At 47.1% G+C, this 18,663-nt stretch overlaps 1 protein-coding gene across 1 annotated transcript in view; it reads left to right on the top strand.

The window, feature by feature from the left end:
• The first annotated feature begins 7,106 nt into the window (after positions 1 to 7,106).
• The window catches only part of LOC109318976 (corticotropin-releasing factor receptor 1), a 52,908-nt gene continuing 41,351 nt past the window's right edge, over positions 7,107 to 18,663 (top strand). Inside the window, exon 1 of the mRNA XM_019548489.1 lies at positions 7,107 to 7,220. Within this exon, the coding sequence (XP_019404034.1) occupies positions 7,197 to 7,220 (24 nt within the window). The 5' untranslated portion in view covers positions 7,107 to 7,196. The remainder of the gene's footprint in view (positions 7,221 to 18,663) is intronic.

Here is an 18,663-nt window from a genome sequence, read left to right as displayed (position 1 = left end):
CAAAATAAGAGCACCTTTTTCCATGTAGTTTATATTGCTCAGTAGTGTAAGGATAGTTGGGTGAGCAGCGTATGAGGGAAATGAGGCACCAGAATGGACTGGGCACTTTACACCCCCATTCCCCTCTCCACCTGCACTTTCTGGCTTTGGACTCTACAACAAGCAGCAGCAGGGGTGTATGTCAGTGAGTGCAGGGCTCTGGAAAATGTAGTTCTACAGAGAAGCAGTAGAGTTCCCTGCCACTGGGAGGAGATAGCACCCCATTTTTGCCACCAAAACTTAAAAGTTTTTTGCCCATTCCACATGGCATCTGCAGCAAAAAAAATGAACTGACATCTCTTAGCAGCAGCAAACTTCAACTGCCACTCCTGTGTGCTGCTTGCTTCCAAAGCCTTCAGAGCTAAAAAGTACAGGGGGAACGGGAGGGAGGACTGCCCCAGGCATGGTCTGCCCCAGTTACACCTCTGAGAGTGCTTTCAAAGTGACATATACTGAAGCAGGAAAAAGACATTAGAAACTCACAACCTGCAGGTTCCTGCAAGTTGTAGCTCAAGCTGTAGTGGGGATGATTTGAAGGGTGACAGGAGGAAGCTCCATGTGCTTCAAGTATTTTGCTCTGAGCACACAGGGCACCTCATGCCTGTAAGCAGCAGCACTGGGCATACAGGTCTTGGGATACAGCACCCCTTACTGCACAGTACTCTAAGCATGAAACACATGAGGGGGGGAACCGATAAGAACCAGAGTAAAGAGCAAGTGATTTAAATCAGCCACAAAGTGAAGAAAGGAAACATGGTGGGACTTGGACCTCCTGCACATTTGGATGTCCATGCAAAGAACCTGGCAGCAGCATGGAAGCAATGGAAGGAAGAACTGACTGTACACAGTTTACCATGGTGGGCAAAGATGGGAAAATAAAGGTAAACCTTTTCCATTACCTCATCAGGACAAAGGAAAGAGAAGTGAGTGCACCGGTTTTACTTGCAGGACCCAATACAGTAGAGCGACTGATGAAGACTTTTTTCATAAGTACTGTGACTCCAGAAAAAATAAGAGCATGGAAAGGTTTGGGGGGGGGTTTTGTTTGCTTGTTTGCTTGTGTAACCTGAAACCAGAATCCAGAAAAAGGAATAGATAGTTATGTTACTGAGCTGCAAACACTGCCATCCACATGCAATCTTGAGAACATAACAGACTCCCTTACAAGAGATGGAATTATTTGTGCGACATCTGATCCAAAGCAGAGGAAGAGATTGTTGAGAGAGGCTCATCTGACTCTGAATAAGTCTGTTCAAATTTTATGAGCAGCTGAACTATCTAAAGAATTAAAACAGTTGCTGATGTGGAACAAATGCACAGGATCAATGTAAAGGAAAAACGTCAGGTCAACTGAAAATGTAGTCCCCAGGCTCCAGTGTCAGTACTGCAGGAAACTATGCAAGACAGAAAAGGTTTCCAGATTCTAGGCAAGATGCCTGGGCTTTGGGAAAAACCGTTTTGTGTTCCAGTGCTGTGACAACCCCAAGAGAAATCAAACTGCAATACATGCAGTAGAGGAGGACACCGACATTTTTTTATAAGGAAGATGAAGTCTTCTCCATCATTTTAGCAGACCCAAATACTCTGAACATACAAGAGAAAGCTGTTAAACAGCTATCTGCCATATTTGCAACATAGTGGAGCAGGAACCAGTCAGATTGCAGCTTGATTGTGGCACCAGCTGCAATGTAATTAATGCAGAACTACACAGCAATGATATCAAATTGGAGAGATGTGAGCAGATACTGATGATGTACAATAAAACAGCTATACAACCAGTGGGTAAATACAGATTATCAATACAAACTCTAGAAAACAGTACCACCTGAAGTTCATAGTGATTGACACTGAAGAAAGCTGTCCACTGTTAGGCAGCCAAGCAGTGCAAGCCATGGACTTACTGCAAGAGCAGAATATCCTCCACATGATAGGAGGGCAGAAACACAGTGTGATCCTTGGTAGATGTTTTACAGGAGTACAAAGATGTATTTCAGGAAAACAGGCACCTAGAGGGAAAGCTCAAATTTGGACTTGACCTGCAAGCACAGCCTATACTACTGCTGAAATGAAGAGTACTAGCCGTGGTGGAACCACTCAAAGAGGAACTAACAAGCCTAACAAGAACGGACATTGTAAAACTATTGGAAATTAGTACCGACTGGATCAGCAGCCTGGCAGTAGTAAGAAAACTATCTTGGAAACTGAGGATCTGTATAGATCCAGAACCTCTGAACAGGGTATTGAACAGACGCCATTATCTGTTGCACTCTTTCAAGGACATACTGCCTATGTATGAACTGTCAAGGACAAAGTATTCATGATTTGTGATGTAAAAAGTAGGTTTTGGCATATTGAGTTAAGTGAATCCTCAAGCCATCTGACAATTTTTGCAGCCCCCTGTGGCAGACACCACTGGGTATGAATGTCTGTGGACATTTGTCCCACTCCAGAGGTGTTCCAGCATAGACTGAATCAGGCACTGTAGGGACTTCCAGGAATCAGGATTGTAGCAGATAGCAAGGAAGAGGCTCTCCATGACCATGTTGCTAAGCTGAGAGAGCTCCTAAACAGGTAGAGGCAGAATGTTAAGTTAAACACAGACAAGCTAAAGCTGAGGAGGACTGAGGTCCTCTACGCTGAATACATCCAACTTCAGCAGGACTCTGATCTACCCTGTGAAACCATTAAGGAGATGCCCAGACCACTGGATCTGAAGGGAGTGCAGATTTATAGGCCTGGCTAGCTATCCAGATTCTGTGCACACTTGTCAGAGGCTTGCATACCTTTGAGATAACTAATGCACATGGGCTAGGAACATACATTCAAAAAGCCTGAGCCTGAATCGATTCAATCTTTGCAGGTTAGTCTAATCTGGCTAGGCTAAACCAGTTTGTAACCACACAGACATCCCCTCTGGACTGAAAAAAATTAAGGCACATGCCTGCAGTGGCTCAAGCTAGAAGCCGGGGGGCACGACAGCAGCCCTCTCTTCCCTTCCACAATGCTGAGCTGAGGGGGGCGTGGCCAGGCCCCCACAGGGCACTCTGATTAGGGTTCCCCACTTTGTTATCAGCATTTAACATCCCATCAGAAAACAAAGCCCCTCTCATTATTTCAAGCTCTTCTTAAGCAACTTTTTCCAAGGAAGGGAACATTTCAAGGAGGGACATTGCCAGCTGCCTGTTGATTACCTCCAAAAAGGACACAGTCCCTCTGCCTTTTCCCCATCTGTCACAGCATGGACTGTAGCCAGCATGTGGTATACTAGCTAATGCTGAGAGGTGTCTGTGAAAGGCAGAGGAGAGGGGGGAATCCCTGCTTAGCAGGAAGTGGTGAGGGGCCAGGGGGAAGCCAGGCAGATGCCTGCAGTCTACCGGAGCTCCAGCCAGGGAGCAGACAGCAGGGGCCAGCTCTTCTGTGGAGCAGACAGCCCAGCCCACACAGCATGCCAGGATGCTGGGGGTGTCTGGTTTATCTTAAACCAGCAAGGGGTCTGAGACAGACATTGCATAAATCAGTTTGACCCAAATCAGTTAAGTCTGATGCTACATTCAACCAGGTTTATCTCAAACCAGTTTCAGCCATTTTCAGACTGGTTTTATATATACTGAGCATCTCTTCTATTACAAGTTTAAACCAGTTTTTAATCTCCTAAACTGGTTTGTGTGTAATGTCTGTCCCTAGCCCTGAAGGCAGCATGGGGCTGGGCAGAAGCCCAGGAGCAGGTATTTGAAAAGATAAAGGAACTCATAAGTGAGGCAGCAGTCCTGAAGTATTACAGTCTAGCACAGCAACTACAGCTATAATGTGGTGCCTCAGAAGGAGGCCTTGTAGCAGCATTAATACAGAACCAACAACCCACAGCATTTGCCATTGAGGCCCTGACCAATACAGAAAGAGGGTATGCTTAAATATAAAAGGAATTCCTGGCAGTCATCTTTGGAATGGAGGGATTCCACCTGTTCACCTTTGGACATAAGTTGGTTGTGCAGTCTAATCACAAGCTGTTGGAAAGCATTATGAAGAAGCCACTCCTCAGCACACCGAGGAACTCCAACGCATGCTCTTAAGACTGCAGTGCTATGATGTGAGCATCAGTTACTGTCCAGAAAAGGCAGGGCTAGTGGCAGATACTCTGAGCAGGGCCAGCCTTCCAGAGTACATCACATTTGGCTTTGTGAAACACTAGACTGAATCTGTCAGTGCACTGCAGTATGTATTTGGGAGAGCACAGAATTGGATGAACAGCTAGATACTGTGATGTGAGTTGTACTACAGGAGTAACCAAATCGCTAGGAGCAGGTGCCCCAGGAAATCATTCCTTACTGGCAGGTTAGGGATGAGCTATACTTAAGATGTAATCTGGTGTGAAGATAATAATCCCTGCCAATTTGAGGCAGGATTTCATTAAAAGAAGGCTAGATATCAGGAGGTGCTACTTCACTGTCAGGGCGGCTAGGATCTGGAACCAACTTCCAAGCGAAGTGGTGCTGGCTCCTACCCTGGGGGTCTTTAAGAGGAGGCTGGATGATCACCTTGCCGGGGTCGTTTGACCCCAGTACTCTTTTCTGCCATGGCAGGGGTTCGGACTTGATGATCTGCTCAGGTCCCTTCCGACCCTACAAACTATGAAACTATGAATGCATGCTTTGTATCTGGTAATAGAGGCATACCTATGGCATGCTCAGGAGTATGTCTACTGGTCACACACCTACTACTGTACAGACTCACAGCCTGATGAAGGGTTTGAAAACTTGCTAATTTTTTTTTTTGTTCCAACTACTTAAGTTAGTCTAATAAAATGTCAGATTCACCCAAAGAGCAGGTTCAGGCTTGATATCAGGAGGTATTACTTGACAGTTAGGGCTGCCATGCTCTGGAATGGGCTCCCAAGGGAGGTGGTGCTCTCCCCTACCTTGGAGATCTTCAAGAGGAGGTTGGATAGTTATCTGGCTAGGGTATTATGATCCCAGCACTCATTCCTGCCCAGAAATGATGATCTGTTCAGGTCCCTTCCAACCTTAGAAACTATGAAACCCTATCTACTGGTCAGGCATGAATTCCCAAATGAGGACATATGTGGAGCTTCCTGGTGTCTTCCTCCAAATCATCCCCACTTCAGCTTGTGTTACAAATTGCAGAGCTTGCATGTTGTTAAAGAAACCAAATGCAATGAGTCCAGATAGGGTGTGAATCACTTGCTAAACTAGTGCAAAGCCACACAGAAGAAACCCCTCAGAACCTTTTTGGTGTAACTGTGCAGAACCTTAGTATGACCATGTTACACTGAGTTCTGCTAGTGCTGGAAGAGGTGTTTTCAGAAAACAGGCTGGGAGAGAATTCGAAACTGTGGGTGGATTTGAAAAGAATGCATTAATGCATTTAGCATCTGATGCATCTAATTTCCACGCTAAACAGCCTGGTAAAATCTGGAAGCAAAGGACAGCCACTGAGCAGATAACCCTGATAGGCAAATGAGGCTAAGCCATAACTATACACTTTTCTCTCCTTTTTTTTTGCTTAAACTAAACCCTTTGTGGCAGGAGATATTTTTCTCCTTTCTCTCCTCAGCAGAAAGGAGGAAGCATCAAGGACAGAAACTAGCACTTTCAGTGGAGTGTTGTCCACACACTTTTGGTACAGCAGTGTTCAGAAACTGTGTTACAGACTACCGGGACATGTCAAGACAGACTGTGCAGTCCAGAAACAGAGACAACCAGTAAGCATTCCTATAACACCCTTAGCTTTCCACTATGAATCGTGACTACCACAGAACACTGGAAAGCAAGTTTTGCTTGGTAATGTCTTACTGGACCAAATGTCTAACTGAGAATGATGGTAAACATGATTTTGGGCACAGGAAAGAAACAGATACAGCCTCAGGTGGAACAAACACTCTTGTTTAATTCCATTATAAAAATGAAAATGGTGACTTTAAATGGGAAGAGGATAATAAACCTATGGATTTCTAATAAGTAGGGACTACTGAAATTGCAGCCCAAGTGCACTTCCCTAATCTTGCAGGTTCCCAGGCTCGCCCCCTCCCCACACCCATGCCTGATTGGCAGAGGGGCCTCACCATTTACTTCTGAGCAGCAGAGAGGCAAAAACCACAGTTTTAAATGTAGGGCAGTTTTTGCCTCCCAGCCAGTCAGCAGCAGAAGCCAAAATCCACACCATATTTAAAACTAGAGTTTTTGCCTTCCCACTGATCAGGAGTGAGCGGTGAGTGGTGGGGCCTCTCCTTCAATTGGGGGTGGGAGCAGACAGGGGAAACTTAAAATTAAAGGAGCCACTGTGCTGTGCACTTCTGCCATTATTCTGGTAGGTATCTACTAATAAGTTATTGGAAATACGCAGAGACAGAGGACACACAGTTCAACAAGATGAACCAAATCTTGAAAAAGGATAAGGTCCCTATTGCATGTGGAATACAGAGAGATTGAAATAGAAGAAAGGGAAGAACAAGAAACACCAAGTATTTCTGCTGCTCTTACATCAGCAAAAAAATCAGGCCCCACTCCATTGATGTCCTGCGTAGAACTGAAATAACTGAGCTCAAAATCTTACTGATGATTCCATGGTACTTGCAGTTTTCAATAACTGAAAGGCAGGGGAAAAGAAAGAAAGCACTTGTTTCAGCACTAATGTCTTCAGTAAGTATAAATGCTTTGCAATAAACTAAATCTCTTTCAAGTTCTATTGAACACGCATTTTCTAACTGTAGAACATTAATGATCAAATTATGTTGCCATTAAACAGGAATGCTGCTTCATATCTATTCCTGAGATGTAAATAAGATATTTTGCTGTTGTACATGTTGTATTCCATGCACGTGCGCGCGTTATCTATATAAAAACTGCAATCTGGCCTGAATGATGCCTACACTAACACAGTATATTTCAATTTTCCATATTATCTGTTACGTTTATAGGGGGAATTTCTTATAGAACACCCTAATTTAAACAAGTTATTGGTCAGCTCACTCCAGCAAAGTGCCATGAGATTGACCCCAGGGTCTCTATTAATGTTGTCTCCTTTTTTCCTTCTCTCCCCCTCAGGACTCCAGTGCAATGCCTCAATAGATTTGATTGGTACATGCTGGCCCCAGAGTGCTGTGGGGCAGCTGGTGGCTCGCCCCTGCCCTGAATACTTCTATGGAGTGCGGTACAACACTACAAGTAAGGCAGAGGGGACTGACCAGGGGAAAGGTGGGGAGCAGCCACACCAGTGGCATTGACATTGCAAATGAGTTTGGAATCAGTTGCACAAAGGCAGGAGATAGGGGGGTGGAATGGTCACAAATCACTGATGGAAAAAGAAAAGCCCAACTCCTGGCACTGAGGAGCTGGTATCGCCTATGAAGTGAGCACCCACGACGGTGTGTGAATGTATAAGAGGGGTCACCCACCATGCCCCTGGACTAAGCCAAGTGATAGCTAGTAAGGGAGATGTTTCAGGCCATAAGCTGACAAAGAAATAGCTTTTCTCACTGCATAGCCCAGTCATTCACATCCAAGGACTGAGCAGAGTGATATCCTGTCTCTGATAGTTACATCAAAGGAAGGGTTGAAAACCCACGGTAACAGATTAAACTGCCCCTTCCACTAAGTCTCATCCTGATCTTTCGTAATCAGGAACCAACTTAAGTTCCAAGCATGCATTTTAATTTCCTTTCCAAATTATTTTTAGAAATACCTGTGATTACCCTGGATATTCCTGTCACTCCTATAAACATCGCATTCCTTTTTATAATTCATGCTGATGTGTTGGCCTTAGTGGCATCCTGCAGCCAGGAGTTGCACAGATGGATTGTGGATCATGTGAAAGGGCATTTGTCTCCTTTCAATTACACTGGTCATTTTGTTGCTCTCATATTATGGGGCAGGAAGCACCAAAGCTGATTTCCCTTTTGTAGACTGTTTATCGCTTTTCTTTGTGCTCAGGGTCTCTATCTTCCAACAGTTGCCTATCAGCACTGCCCAGCCCTTGAACTACCCTTGGCTTCCAGTAGTTTTAACTTCACAGACCATTCTTGATGAACATACTACTGCTGCTACTAATAGTACCTTATAGCACTTATGTAGCACTATTGCCAAAATGCTTTCCTGGGGAGGTCACCGCCACTATCTCCATTTTACAGGTGGGGAAACTAAGTCACTTCTGTTACTTCACCCCTGTCTGGACCCCTACTCCCCAACATGTCACTCAGTAAGCTATAGAGCAGTGGTCCCCAACCTTTTTCAGTAGGAGATCACTTTGGGAATTTAAAAGCAAACAAATATCCACCCCCTCCCACCACCCAGCAGGTAAGTTTGTAGGGAGGGAAAAGGGGGTGCAGATTGAGGTAGAGGGAGAAAAAAATATTTGAGGGTGCACCCCCCCCCCAGCAGGTAGTTTGTGAAGGAATGGGTGAGGTGCAGGAAAAGGGCCATGGTGGTGGGGCAGGGCAGATCAAGGTCCCAGCCCTAGCCCCACTCCCTCTCTCACCACTGGGGTCTCAATATGCCACCTTCCCAGCTGTGGTGAGGAAGAGAGTTGGGCTGGAACAAGGGTAGGCCCTGCAGCTGGGGAGGGATGGAGCCGCAAGCGGTTCATCTGGGGGTGCGGGGAAGTGAGGGGGCACACACCCCAGCAGGACACGGGGAGCGCATGCACCGGATCTGCAAGTGGGGCGGGCTGCAGCTGTGGGCTGGGGCCAGGCTCTTACTGGTGGGGGGGCTGGACCACCAAGAAGAGCCTGGCCCATGGTGGCGGCACTGGGAGCGGGGCTATGGGTGGGGGGCTGTAGTTTCCCCCAACCCTCCAACCCAGCCTAAATGCAGCGCAGCCTCCCAGCCCACACAGGCAGCCATCCTGCCCCATGCAGATCCCAGCCATGCAGCCCCCATGCCCTCAAGTGGGAGGAGGGGCGGGGGAGAGGAAGGCTGTGCCAGGGTGTTCCCGGCTACACTGCAACCAGGGCGGGCAGTGGTGGCACTGGGCTGGGGGTCTACAGTGAATTTTCAAGTGGTGCAGGCCCATGACCCCCTTCCTAGCACTGCCACTGCCACAGGCTGGCCTCTTGGTGGCTCAGCATCCCTGCCAGGAAGAGCCTGGCTCCACCCCGCCCCACATGCAGATCTGGGGGCAGGTGCCCCTCCCCCCCAGTTTGTGCACAGGGCAAGGCGGCTGCCGCTGTGCCCCAGACTTTGTGCCCTGAGCTTTATACTCAGAGCTCCAAACTGCAGTGGAGCTCAGGGTGCAAAGCCCGGCATGCAGCAGCAGCCACTTTGCCTCACACATGGATCAGGAGGGCATGTTGCCCCCTGGGCCTCCATCAGGGTGTGTGCAGCGGCAGGATCCCTGCTTTCCCCTGTGTGCCTGGATGAGCCACCTGGGGTCCAACCCTGCTCCGGGCTCGCCTAGCTGGGACCCCACTCACCTGGTGGCAGGGGGCATGCAGGGCGATTGTCCCACTCACCCAGCCTGGCCCCAGCAGCAGGGGGCACAGCTCAGCCCAGCAGGGGGCACAGTGATACCCAGCCACTCCCCACATGCGTCCTGCTGCTCCCAATCATCAGACTGAGATTGACTGTCAGGGGCTCCCCAATCATCCAGTCGATCGCAGTTTCATAGATGTAGGGTTGGAAGGGACCTGAGTAGATCATCAAGTCCGATCCCCTACCTGGGGAGGAGTGAATATTGGGCTCATATGACCCTGGCTAGGTAATCGTCAAGCCTCCTCTTAGAGACCCCCAATGGTAGGAGCCAGCACCACTTCCCTTGGAAGTTGGTTCCAGATCCTAGCTGCCCTGACCGTGAAGTAGCGCCTTCTAATGTCCGGCCTGAACCTACTCTCAAACAACTTATGGCCGTTGTTCCTCCTTACTCTGGGAGGTGCTTGGGGGAACAGGGTCTCTCCCATTCCCTGCTGCTCCCCTCTGGTAAGTTTATAGACGGCCACCAGGTCCCCTCTCAGCCTTCTCTTGTGAAGGCTAAACAGGTTCAGGTCCTGTAGCCTCTCCTCGTAGGGTCTACCCCTGTGCTGTCCCTGGATCATCCAAGTGGCCCTCCTCTAGACCCTCTCGATGCTGTCCACATCCCTCCTGAAATGCGATGCCCAGAACTGGACGCAGTACTCCAACTGCGGCCTGACCAGTGTTACATAGAGGGGGAGGATCACCTCCTTGGCCCTGCTCCTGATGCATCTGTGATGACAAGGTACAGTTAGCCTTACTGACCGCATCCTCACATTGGCGGCCCATGTTCATTTTGGAACCGATAATGACTCCAAGATCCTTTCTGTCACTGTGCTTACAAGAAGGGAGTTCCCGAGTATATAGGTATGCTGCTGATTCTTACTGCCCAAGCGCAGTACCCTACACTTGTCAGTATTGAATCCCATCCTGACTTTGGAAAAGCTAACTTTGACAAGCTAAGGAGGCTTGTCAGAGAGGCCCAAAAAGGCCACAACCCGAAGGAGAGGGGAGTTCAGAATGAGTGGTTGCTCCTCAAGGGAGCAATCCTGGATGCGCAACCAAAGTCCATCCCATCTTGGAGGAAAGGCAGCAAAAGAGCACAGCAGCCCCCTTAACTCTCCAGGGAACTGGCAGACCTCCAGCATCTTAAAATGAAGACCTACAAAAGGATGGAGGACTGGAACCACCACCAAGGAGGAATACCCTGCTCTGGTCTGGACCTGCAGAGAGCAAACCAGGAAAGTTAAGGCTAACTCCAGTTAGCTACAACTATGAAGGACAATAAAAAGTCCTTTTTTAGATATGTGGGGAGCCGGAGGAAAAGCAAGGGCAACATTGGACCCCTGCAAAACCAGATGGGACAACTGACAACTGATGCCCAGGAAAAAGCAAACTTGCTAAATGGGTACTTTGCATCAGTTTTTCACCAGTCCCATGGGATGGCCCTGCCCACTGTGGGTCAGAAAGGCCGGGGTAAGGGAGATTCCTTGCCCTCCAACAAAGCTGACCTCGTGAAGGAACACCTTGACAGGCTGGATACCTTCAAGTCAGCTGGCCCTGATGGCTTACACCCAAGGGTACTTAAGGAGCTGGCAAGCATCATAGCTCAGCCCCTGACACAGATCTTTGAGAGCTCTTGGCACTCTGCCCAAAGATTGGAGGAGGGCCAACATGGGGCCTATCTTCAAGGAAGGGAAGAAAGTAGATCTGGCAAACTACAGGCCCATTAGCCTGACCTCTAACCTGGGGAAGGTCTTGGAAAAGATTATCAAAGAGGCCGTCCTTAACAGACTAGCTGACAGCAGTATCCTTAGGGATACCCAGCATGGGTTTGTTGTGGGTAGGTCTGGCTTGACCAATCTCATTTCCTTTTATGACCAGGTGACTTATCACCTGGACAAGGGGGAAGAGATTGATGTCATATATCTTGATTTTAAAAAAAGCCTTCGATCTGGTATCCCATTATCACCTCTTGGCTAAACTGACTAGCCGCAGCCTCGACCTCACCACAATCCACTGGCTGGGGAATTGGCTCTGTGGTAGGACCCAGAGGGTGGTGGTTGACAGGAGCCAATCATCTTGGTGCGTAGTCACCAGTGGGGTCCCTCAAAGCTCTCTTCTAGGGCCTATACTATTTAACATCTTCCTCAATGACGTGGACATTGGTGTCAGAAGCAGACTGGCCAAGTTTGCCAATGACACCAAACTCTGGGGTAAAGCATCCACACCTGAGGACAGGAGGGTGATCCAGGCAGATCTCGACAGGCTCATGAAATGTGTGGTTGTGAACCTGATGATGTTCAACACCGAAAAATGCAAGGTTCTCCACCTTGGGAGGAAAAACCTGCACCATGCTTCTAACTTCTCTATGTCCTTTTTAAAATGTGGAGCACCAAACTGCACATTGTACTCTAGATGAGGCCTAACTAGTGCCAAGTAAAGGCACTATCACTTCCCATGTCTTGTACCTCATACTCCTACTGATGCAACTCAAAATCACATTTACCTTTTGTACAGTTATGCCACATTGCAGACTCAGATTAAGCCTGATCCACCGAGACTACCAGATCCTTTTCCACAGTCCTGCCATCCAGCCAGGTGTCATACTTTTTATAGCTGTGTTTTTTATTATGCTTTGCAAGACGCAGCACCTTGCATTTGTCAGCATTGAACTTCATCCTGTTAGCTCCATGAAATCATAGAACATTAGGGTTGGAAGGGACCTCAGGAGGTCATCTAGTCCAACCCCCAGCTCAAAGCAGGACCATCTCCAACTAGATCAGCCCAGCCAAAGCTTTGTCTAGCTAGGTCTTGGAAAACCTCCAAGGACAGAGATTCCACCACCTCTCTGGATAACCTGTTCCAGTGTTTTACTACCCTCCTAGTGGAAAAATTCTTCCTAATATCTAACCTAAACTTCCATTACTGCAACTTGAGACTGTTGCACTTTGTCCTGTCATCTGCCACCACTGACAACAGTCTAGCTCCCTCCTCTTTCAAACCTCCCTTCAGGTAGTTGGAAGCTGCTATTAAATCCCCCCTCAGTCTTCTCTTTTCTAAACTAAATAAGCCCAGTTCTCTCAGTCTGTCTTCATAAGTCATGTGCCCCAATCCCCTCACCATTTTCACTGCCTAACACTGGACTCTCTCCAATTTGTCCACATCCTTTCTATAGTGGGGGCCCCAAAATTGACCACAGTACTCCACATGTGGCCTCACCAGCGCAGAATAGAAGGGAAGAATCTCTTGCCATTCTGATATGGATCCATTTTTAATTACTTTTTGCTTGTGGCAAAAGCTTGTGGTAGCAAGTGATACAAGTGTTATTTGCAATAGCTCAAAACTACCCAGGTTTTAAGAGCCTCTGTTTTTCTCACTGCTGATCCCAGGCACCTGTTCCCTAAAGTGAGAGGACCCTGAAGAAATTATTTTCTTTTTATTCTTTTTCATGTCATTTAAATTAAAATTGCTTGAAAAGGAGTGATGAAGTTCTTCTGAGTACTAGAGATTTAGGGGAGACAAGCCCCGCATTGAGTGTGGTTAGTAGTAAAGGGTAGCACGTGGAGAAGAATATAATTTTTTTCTTTAAAAATATGATGATAATTGTCAACCAAAAAAAATCCATCAGAAAAATGAATTACCCCTTGTTCTGCCCAGGGAAAAGGAAAATGGACTTTTTTTTCATTTTATGCTTTTTAAAGTTCTTAGGCTGCTGATTTTCATGACTGTATATAAGGTATTATATTTAATGATGTTAAAGAGACTTCATTTGTGATGTAGGTTTGTTGTCATAGGGACTTTCCAATAAAGCTCCTTCTCAAGACCTCTTAGATTCGTTTGTTTGATCTAAAGGGTGATTTCATTGCTTGCAAGGTTTGTTTGCTCAATGAAATAGAATAGTTTTCTTTTCTTCCACTTTGATGTTTTCTTTGTCTGGGAAAGATTTTTACAGTGCTTTGATGATTTTATAACCTTATCCCTCAGCCATCATCTTCAATTTGTCAGGAGGGAAGATGGACAGAGATGCAGAAAAAAAGGAATGTGCAAATAAAAATAAAAAATTCTGGTCACATTTTCATATCCCTTTCATATTACCATCTCTTTTCACTTGCATGAGCTGTGCTTATATTAGGTGAGAAAGAGGGAGCAGCTGGAAAATTTCAGTGCTAAGTATTGTGAGGACTTATCAGACATTCATAACCAGAGCATCTGAGTACTCCACAATCTCTGAAATCACTCTTTATGCATTGTACAGGCAGGACAGTAAGATTAGGCTATGTCTGCACTGCAGTTGAAGGTGTGATGGCAGCCTGGTCAGTTGTAGCCACACTAACTTTAATCATGTTATCTTTGGTGCTAGTAGTGTGACTGGGTAGGAGGTGAGGCGGGGACAGTGGATGGGAGAGGTAAATAAGACAGCAGTCCTGCATACTAGTTTAGAGGGACTGCCAGAATAGTATCACCTGCAGGAGTCTTTTCCAACGCAGGCATAACCCTATGCCCAACAGTGTGTCTGGAGTGAGTGGTGAATGGACTGCCCTCCCCCCCAGGAAGCTTTGCCATGGGAGATGCAGCCCCATGTCCAGCAAATCTAAGCTTGCACTGGAGCAAACAGGGTACCAGAGGGAACTCACAGGAAGCCCATAGCCAGGGCTGCTGCAGCTGGTGTCCATCAAGCCTGTTCTCCAGCTGCAGCAGCCTGAGCTTATGCTACTACAGCTCCAGTCATAACAGTAGCAGCTGCTACCAGAGTGCAAAGAGCTGGGGAAGTAAGACTATACTTCCCTTCCTCAGTGGTCTGCATAATGCCTCCCCCACCAGCCCTGGGTGCTTAAGGAGCTTGCTATGCCTCTGTTGGATACCAGTAGCAAAGAACCACAGCTACATCCAGGGGCTCTGGAAGGCTTGCTAGATTACAGAAAACCTTGTGAAATCCTTACACGATGGCACTTCTCATTCCTGCTTCAACATGTGTTCCATGATGTTCAAGAGGGTTTGTCTCACACTAGGCATGATGGAAGACTGTTTAATATTACAAGGTTCAGACCTAAGACAAAGGTGAAGAAGATCATCATAAGGTACCAATTGTTTGCAGCCCTTGCAGATGATGCAGTACCAGTGTCAACGCCCTGCAGCAGTGGTTGTCAACTGGGGTACGGGTACCCCTAGGGGTACTTTAAAAGGCTGAAGAAGCTTCAGGGGGGCTCCTGCCACTGCACACACCCTGGCAGAGGTCTGGGGGGCACATAACCCCCAATCTCTTTGCAAGGCAGAGGCGGCTGCCACTGCACATTGGGCTTCGCACACCAACTGCCCGAGGAGTGGTGCAACGCCATGTGCTTCCTGCTGTTGGGCAGGCAGAGGGTGCAGTGCAGCCCAGCAGCAGCAAGCACATGGTGTAGCACCGCTCTTGGGATAGCTGCAGCAATGCACAAAGCCCTGCGCACAGATTGGGGAGGCAGATGCCCCCTGGACATCTATTGGGTGTGCACAGTAGTGGGAACTTCTGCCCCCCACACTTCAGGATGAACCACCTGGGCTCTGACTGTCCCATGACCCAGCCTGGCTGGGGCCCCATTCACTCCAGCCCCTCCCCCTGTCTGTGCCCCACTCCCTCCTTTGCCATGGGGGCCTTGATCTGCCCCCCCCCATGGCCCTTTCCCCTCCCACACAGACGTACCTGCTGGGGGGGGGCAGTGGGGGCACATGCATGCACATGCTCAGCCCCCCCTCCAAATAATTTTAATATAAAGGGGTACATGAGCTTAAACTTTGAGACAGAAGGGGTACACTTTTTAAAAAATGTTGAAAACCCCTGCCCTACAGCAGCTCATTACCAAGTTCTGTAACTCATGCAAAATCTTTTGGCTAGCATTAAGCTTGAAGAAAACTGTTGTTATAACCAAGGCTCTTCAGAACCATTTCCAGATATCACCTTAGAAAGTACTCATGTTGTTGACCAATTTTTCTACGTTAGCTGTACTGTTACCAGCAATGTAAATCTTAATGCTGAGCTTGCTAATAGAATCAGCAAAGCAGCCACAAACTTTGGTCTTTTGCAAGACAGCGCCTGGAACAATAACAAACTGTCAACTAAAGTGAAAATCCATATTTATGAGACATGCGTTTTATCCATTCTTCGATATGCCTTAGAAACATGAACGACCTACGCCAAGCATACCAAAAGACTAAACAGCTTTCATATTAGACGCCTGCGTAAAATGCTTCAAGTAAGGTGGCAAGACAGGGTGACAAATGTAAAAGTGTTAAATCAGGCTGGTATGTCAGCCATGGGGATGTTAATTAGGAAGAAAAGACTCAGGTGGCTTAGTCATGCCAGGCGAATGCCAGATCGCAAGATCCCAAAGAATGTGATTGCAAAGGGTCTGGAAAGAGGCACGCCACTGTGCAGATTTCGGGATGTTTGCAAAGACGACTTAGCATCCTTTGGAATCTGTGGATGGTTAGGAAAGGAGTGCAGAATTTTACTCTGGTTGGTGGAGTCAGTCTGCAGATGGAGGAAGGCACTGCAAGGCCACCTGCATCAAGTTTTTTGATGACTGGCATCAGAAGAGGAAAGAATCTGCTGCTCTGGTTCAGAGCATTACTTGTGTTTTGGTGTGCCCTACCTGTGGGCAGGACTGTCACTTGCTCATCGGACTTAGCAGATGTCAAAGAACTCACTGGCTCATACACCATGACCTGTGAAGAATAACAGTGCTTAACTGAGTTGTGTTTGCCTCTTCTGTAATCACACTTTCCACTAGAGTGCCAGTGTACTCACAGAAAGGCCAAGTGGCCTATTCAAGGTCTATGGGGCATCAGTGAGATGGCAGAGAGTGAAACTCAGGCACCCTGAGCCCATGGGTGGCATGCTAATCACTGGACCATATTGCCAAACACCTGACCTCCACATGAGCATTGGGCAGTTATACATTCCACCCAAACTCTTAGCATCCTGAATCTTCAGAGCAGAACTCTGAATAGCACCTCTGCTCAGGCAAAGCCACAGAATCTCCTTACCCTAGAGTTCCTGACAGCATCCAGACATATTAAGAAATATGATCTGCTTTACACACACACACACACACACACACACACACACACAGAAACATCAACATTTTTTCATATGTTTTTTTTGAACCAGTTGATAATGTCCTTTTTCCATGAACAGTCAAAGTTCTCTGGGATACTAGTAGATCATTTCTTTTTGTGAGTGCTTAAGCTAGGAATTGCAGCTTCCTTTGCATTGTATGCACCGCTGACAATGCAACAGAACTCCATCTCCTATTGAAGAGGACTAACAATGGACTACATTGAACCATGAACTTCAACAACCACCTACCACAGCTATGAACAGTTGCCTTTAAGGGGGCAACTGAATTTTAACCAGTGAACTACTTCAGCTGCAGTGAAATGCTCTACTACAGAGCTATACCCCCTTGGTTTTGGGTGTGGGGAATGCTAATTTTTTTTTTTTAATAGGACAATGAATGTATTGGTTCAGACCCTTCTCTTAATTTCCTAACTAGATGCAACACTGCTGAGTTAATTTAGCTCTTACTGTTGCTATTAATAATACTGCTTGGTCACTTTTGAAGCCCACTTATTGACCAACATCCCTCTGTGCTAGGTGCTGTACAAACACAGCTTTAAAATGGTCTCTGCCATGTGTTTATGTGCAGTGTGTTTATAATCCAAGCCTTTTGTGTGCCTTCTTTTTGCCTTGTTGAGGATGCTGAAGCATTCTGAGTTCCATTCTGGGTGTGCCCCTGGGAAGCAGAGCCCTTTGTAGGGCTGTGAGTGCCAGTTCTAACTACCAATGCCCACATCCATGTTCCTTGCTCTCTCTCTCCTGTTCACTTGCCTCTCCACATAGTACCTGCTCAATAGCTTTGTCCTCCATCATGTCCCTACACCCAGTCCCCTCAGAACGAGTTTGTTCTTCTGTCAGGGCTTTGCAAGCAAATATATTAAACTAATTGGGTTCATGGAGAGAACCAGTTTTTGCAAGACCTGAGCTCAACTTTCAACTTAGCTGCTCTGTGACCCTGAGCAAGAGACTTTGCCCTGAATCATTTTACAGATGCCTGAATAGGTACATGTGTGTGTGCTTATAAGAAAAACTTCAGTCCACCCAGAAGAATCAGAGTTCATCAGCTGTGTCATAGACCCAATACTGCTGAATGTTAATGGAGAGTCTCCTTTAGCTCAAAGGACAATTCTGTTATCCTTTGTGCAATTAAATGGCAGTTTTCTAGCTGTCTGCCTGGTTTTTGTTTTTGGCTCTAGCTTAATGGTGCAGATGCATAAACACATGCATGTAGATTCAGCATGAACAGTAGACTGTGCTAGCCAGATACATAGGTAGCTTTGTGCACGTCCACCCAAAAAATGATGGTACAGGAAGAAGGGTCCTCCTATACTTTAGCCCTTACAGCTTTATGCTGAGAGCACCTACTCCTGGAAGCTGGAAACCTGTATTCTAGGCCCTCTTCCCTCACCCAGGGTGGGGTTGAATACACCAGCACGGCAGCCTGTTCACCACACCACAAGTCATGCATTCTCAAGCACTGCTCTTGAAGTTGAGCCATTGCCCTCTGTATTTAAAATTCCTGAAATAAAATGGATGGATGGTAGTGGAGTGGAGAGATTTCTGCCTCATTGGGATCAAAAATCCAGCTTAGAACCCGCCTCCTTTCCAGAGCAGCAGCCATCTCACGCACCCTCTGACTTGCCCCCTTCTTTTTATACGTCCATATATCTTCCTCTCTTGGCTGCCTCAGGGGCCAGCTTAAAGCGGAGGACTAGAGAAGGTACTGGATAATGTGTAGTGGTTAGAGCACCATGTTGGGAAGTCAGAGAAATACAGATTCACACCCCTACTGTGTGGGGCCACCTAGAGTGCAGATTTCTGGCTTTGTGGGTGAGTACCCTACCAACTTACTGATTGGGGCTAAAATCTGGGAGGGCCCCACCTTCCTCCATGCTTCCTACACATAGATGTTTGTTCTCTCGCTCTCACTCACCTTGTTGTCAGTTTCCAGGACTCTTTGCTATTCCCACACAGTTGTGTTAGTACAACTCTAATCCAAGCACCTAGGGTGCTGACAGAGTGCAGCCCTTGCTCTAATTTATGGTACATTATATAAAGTGCCATGAG

Source organism: Crocodylus porosus, unplaced genomic scaffold, assembly GCF_001723895.1.
Source record: "Crocodylus porosus isolate Cpor-Errol unplaced genomic scaffold, CroPor_comp1, whole genome shotgun sequence".
In the NCBI taxonomy this organism is placed as follows: Eukaryota; Metazoa; Chordata; order Crocodylia; family Crocodylidae; genus Crocodylus; species Crocodylus porosus.
Note: the sequence above shows the minus strand (reverse complement) of the source record. Positions and strands in the feature narration are given on the sequence as shown.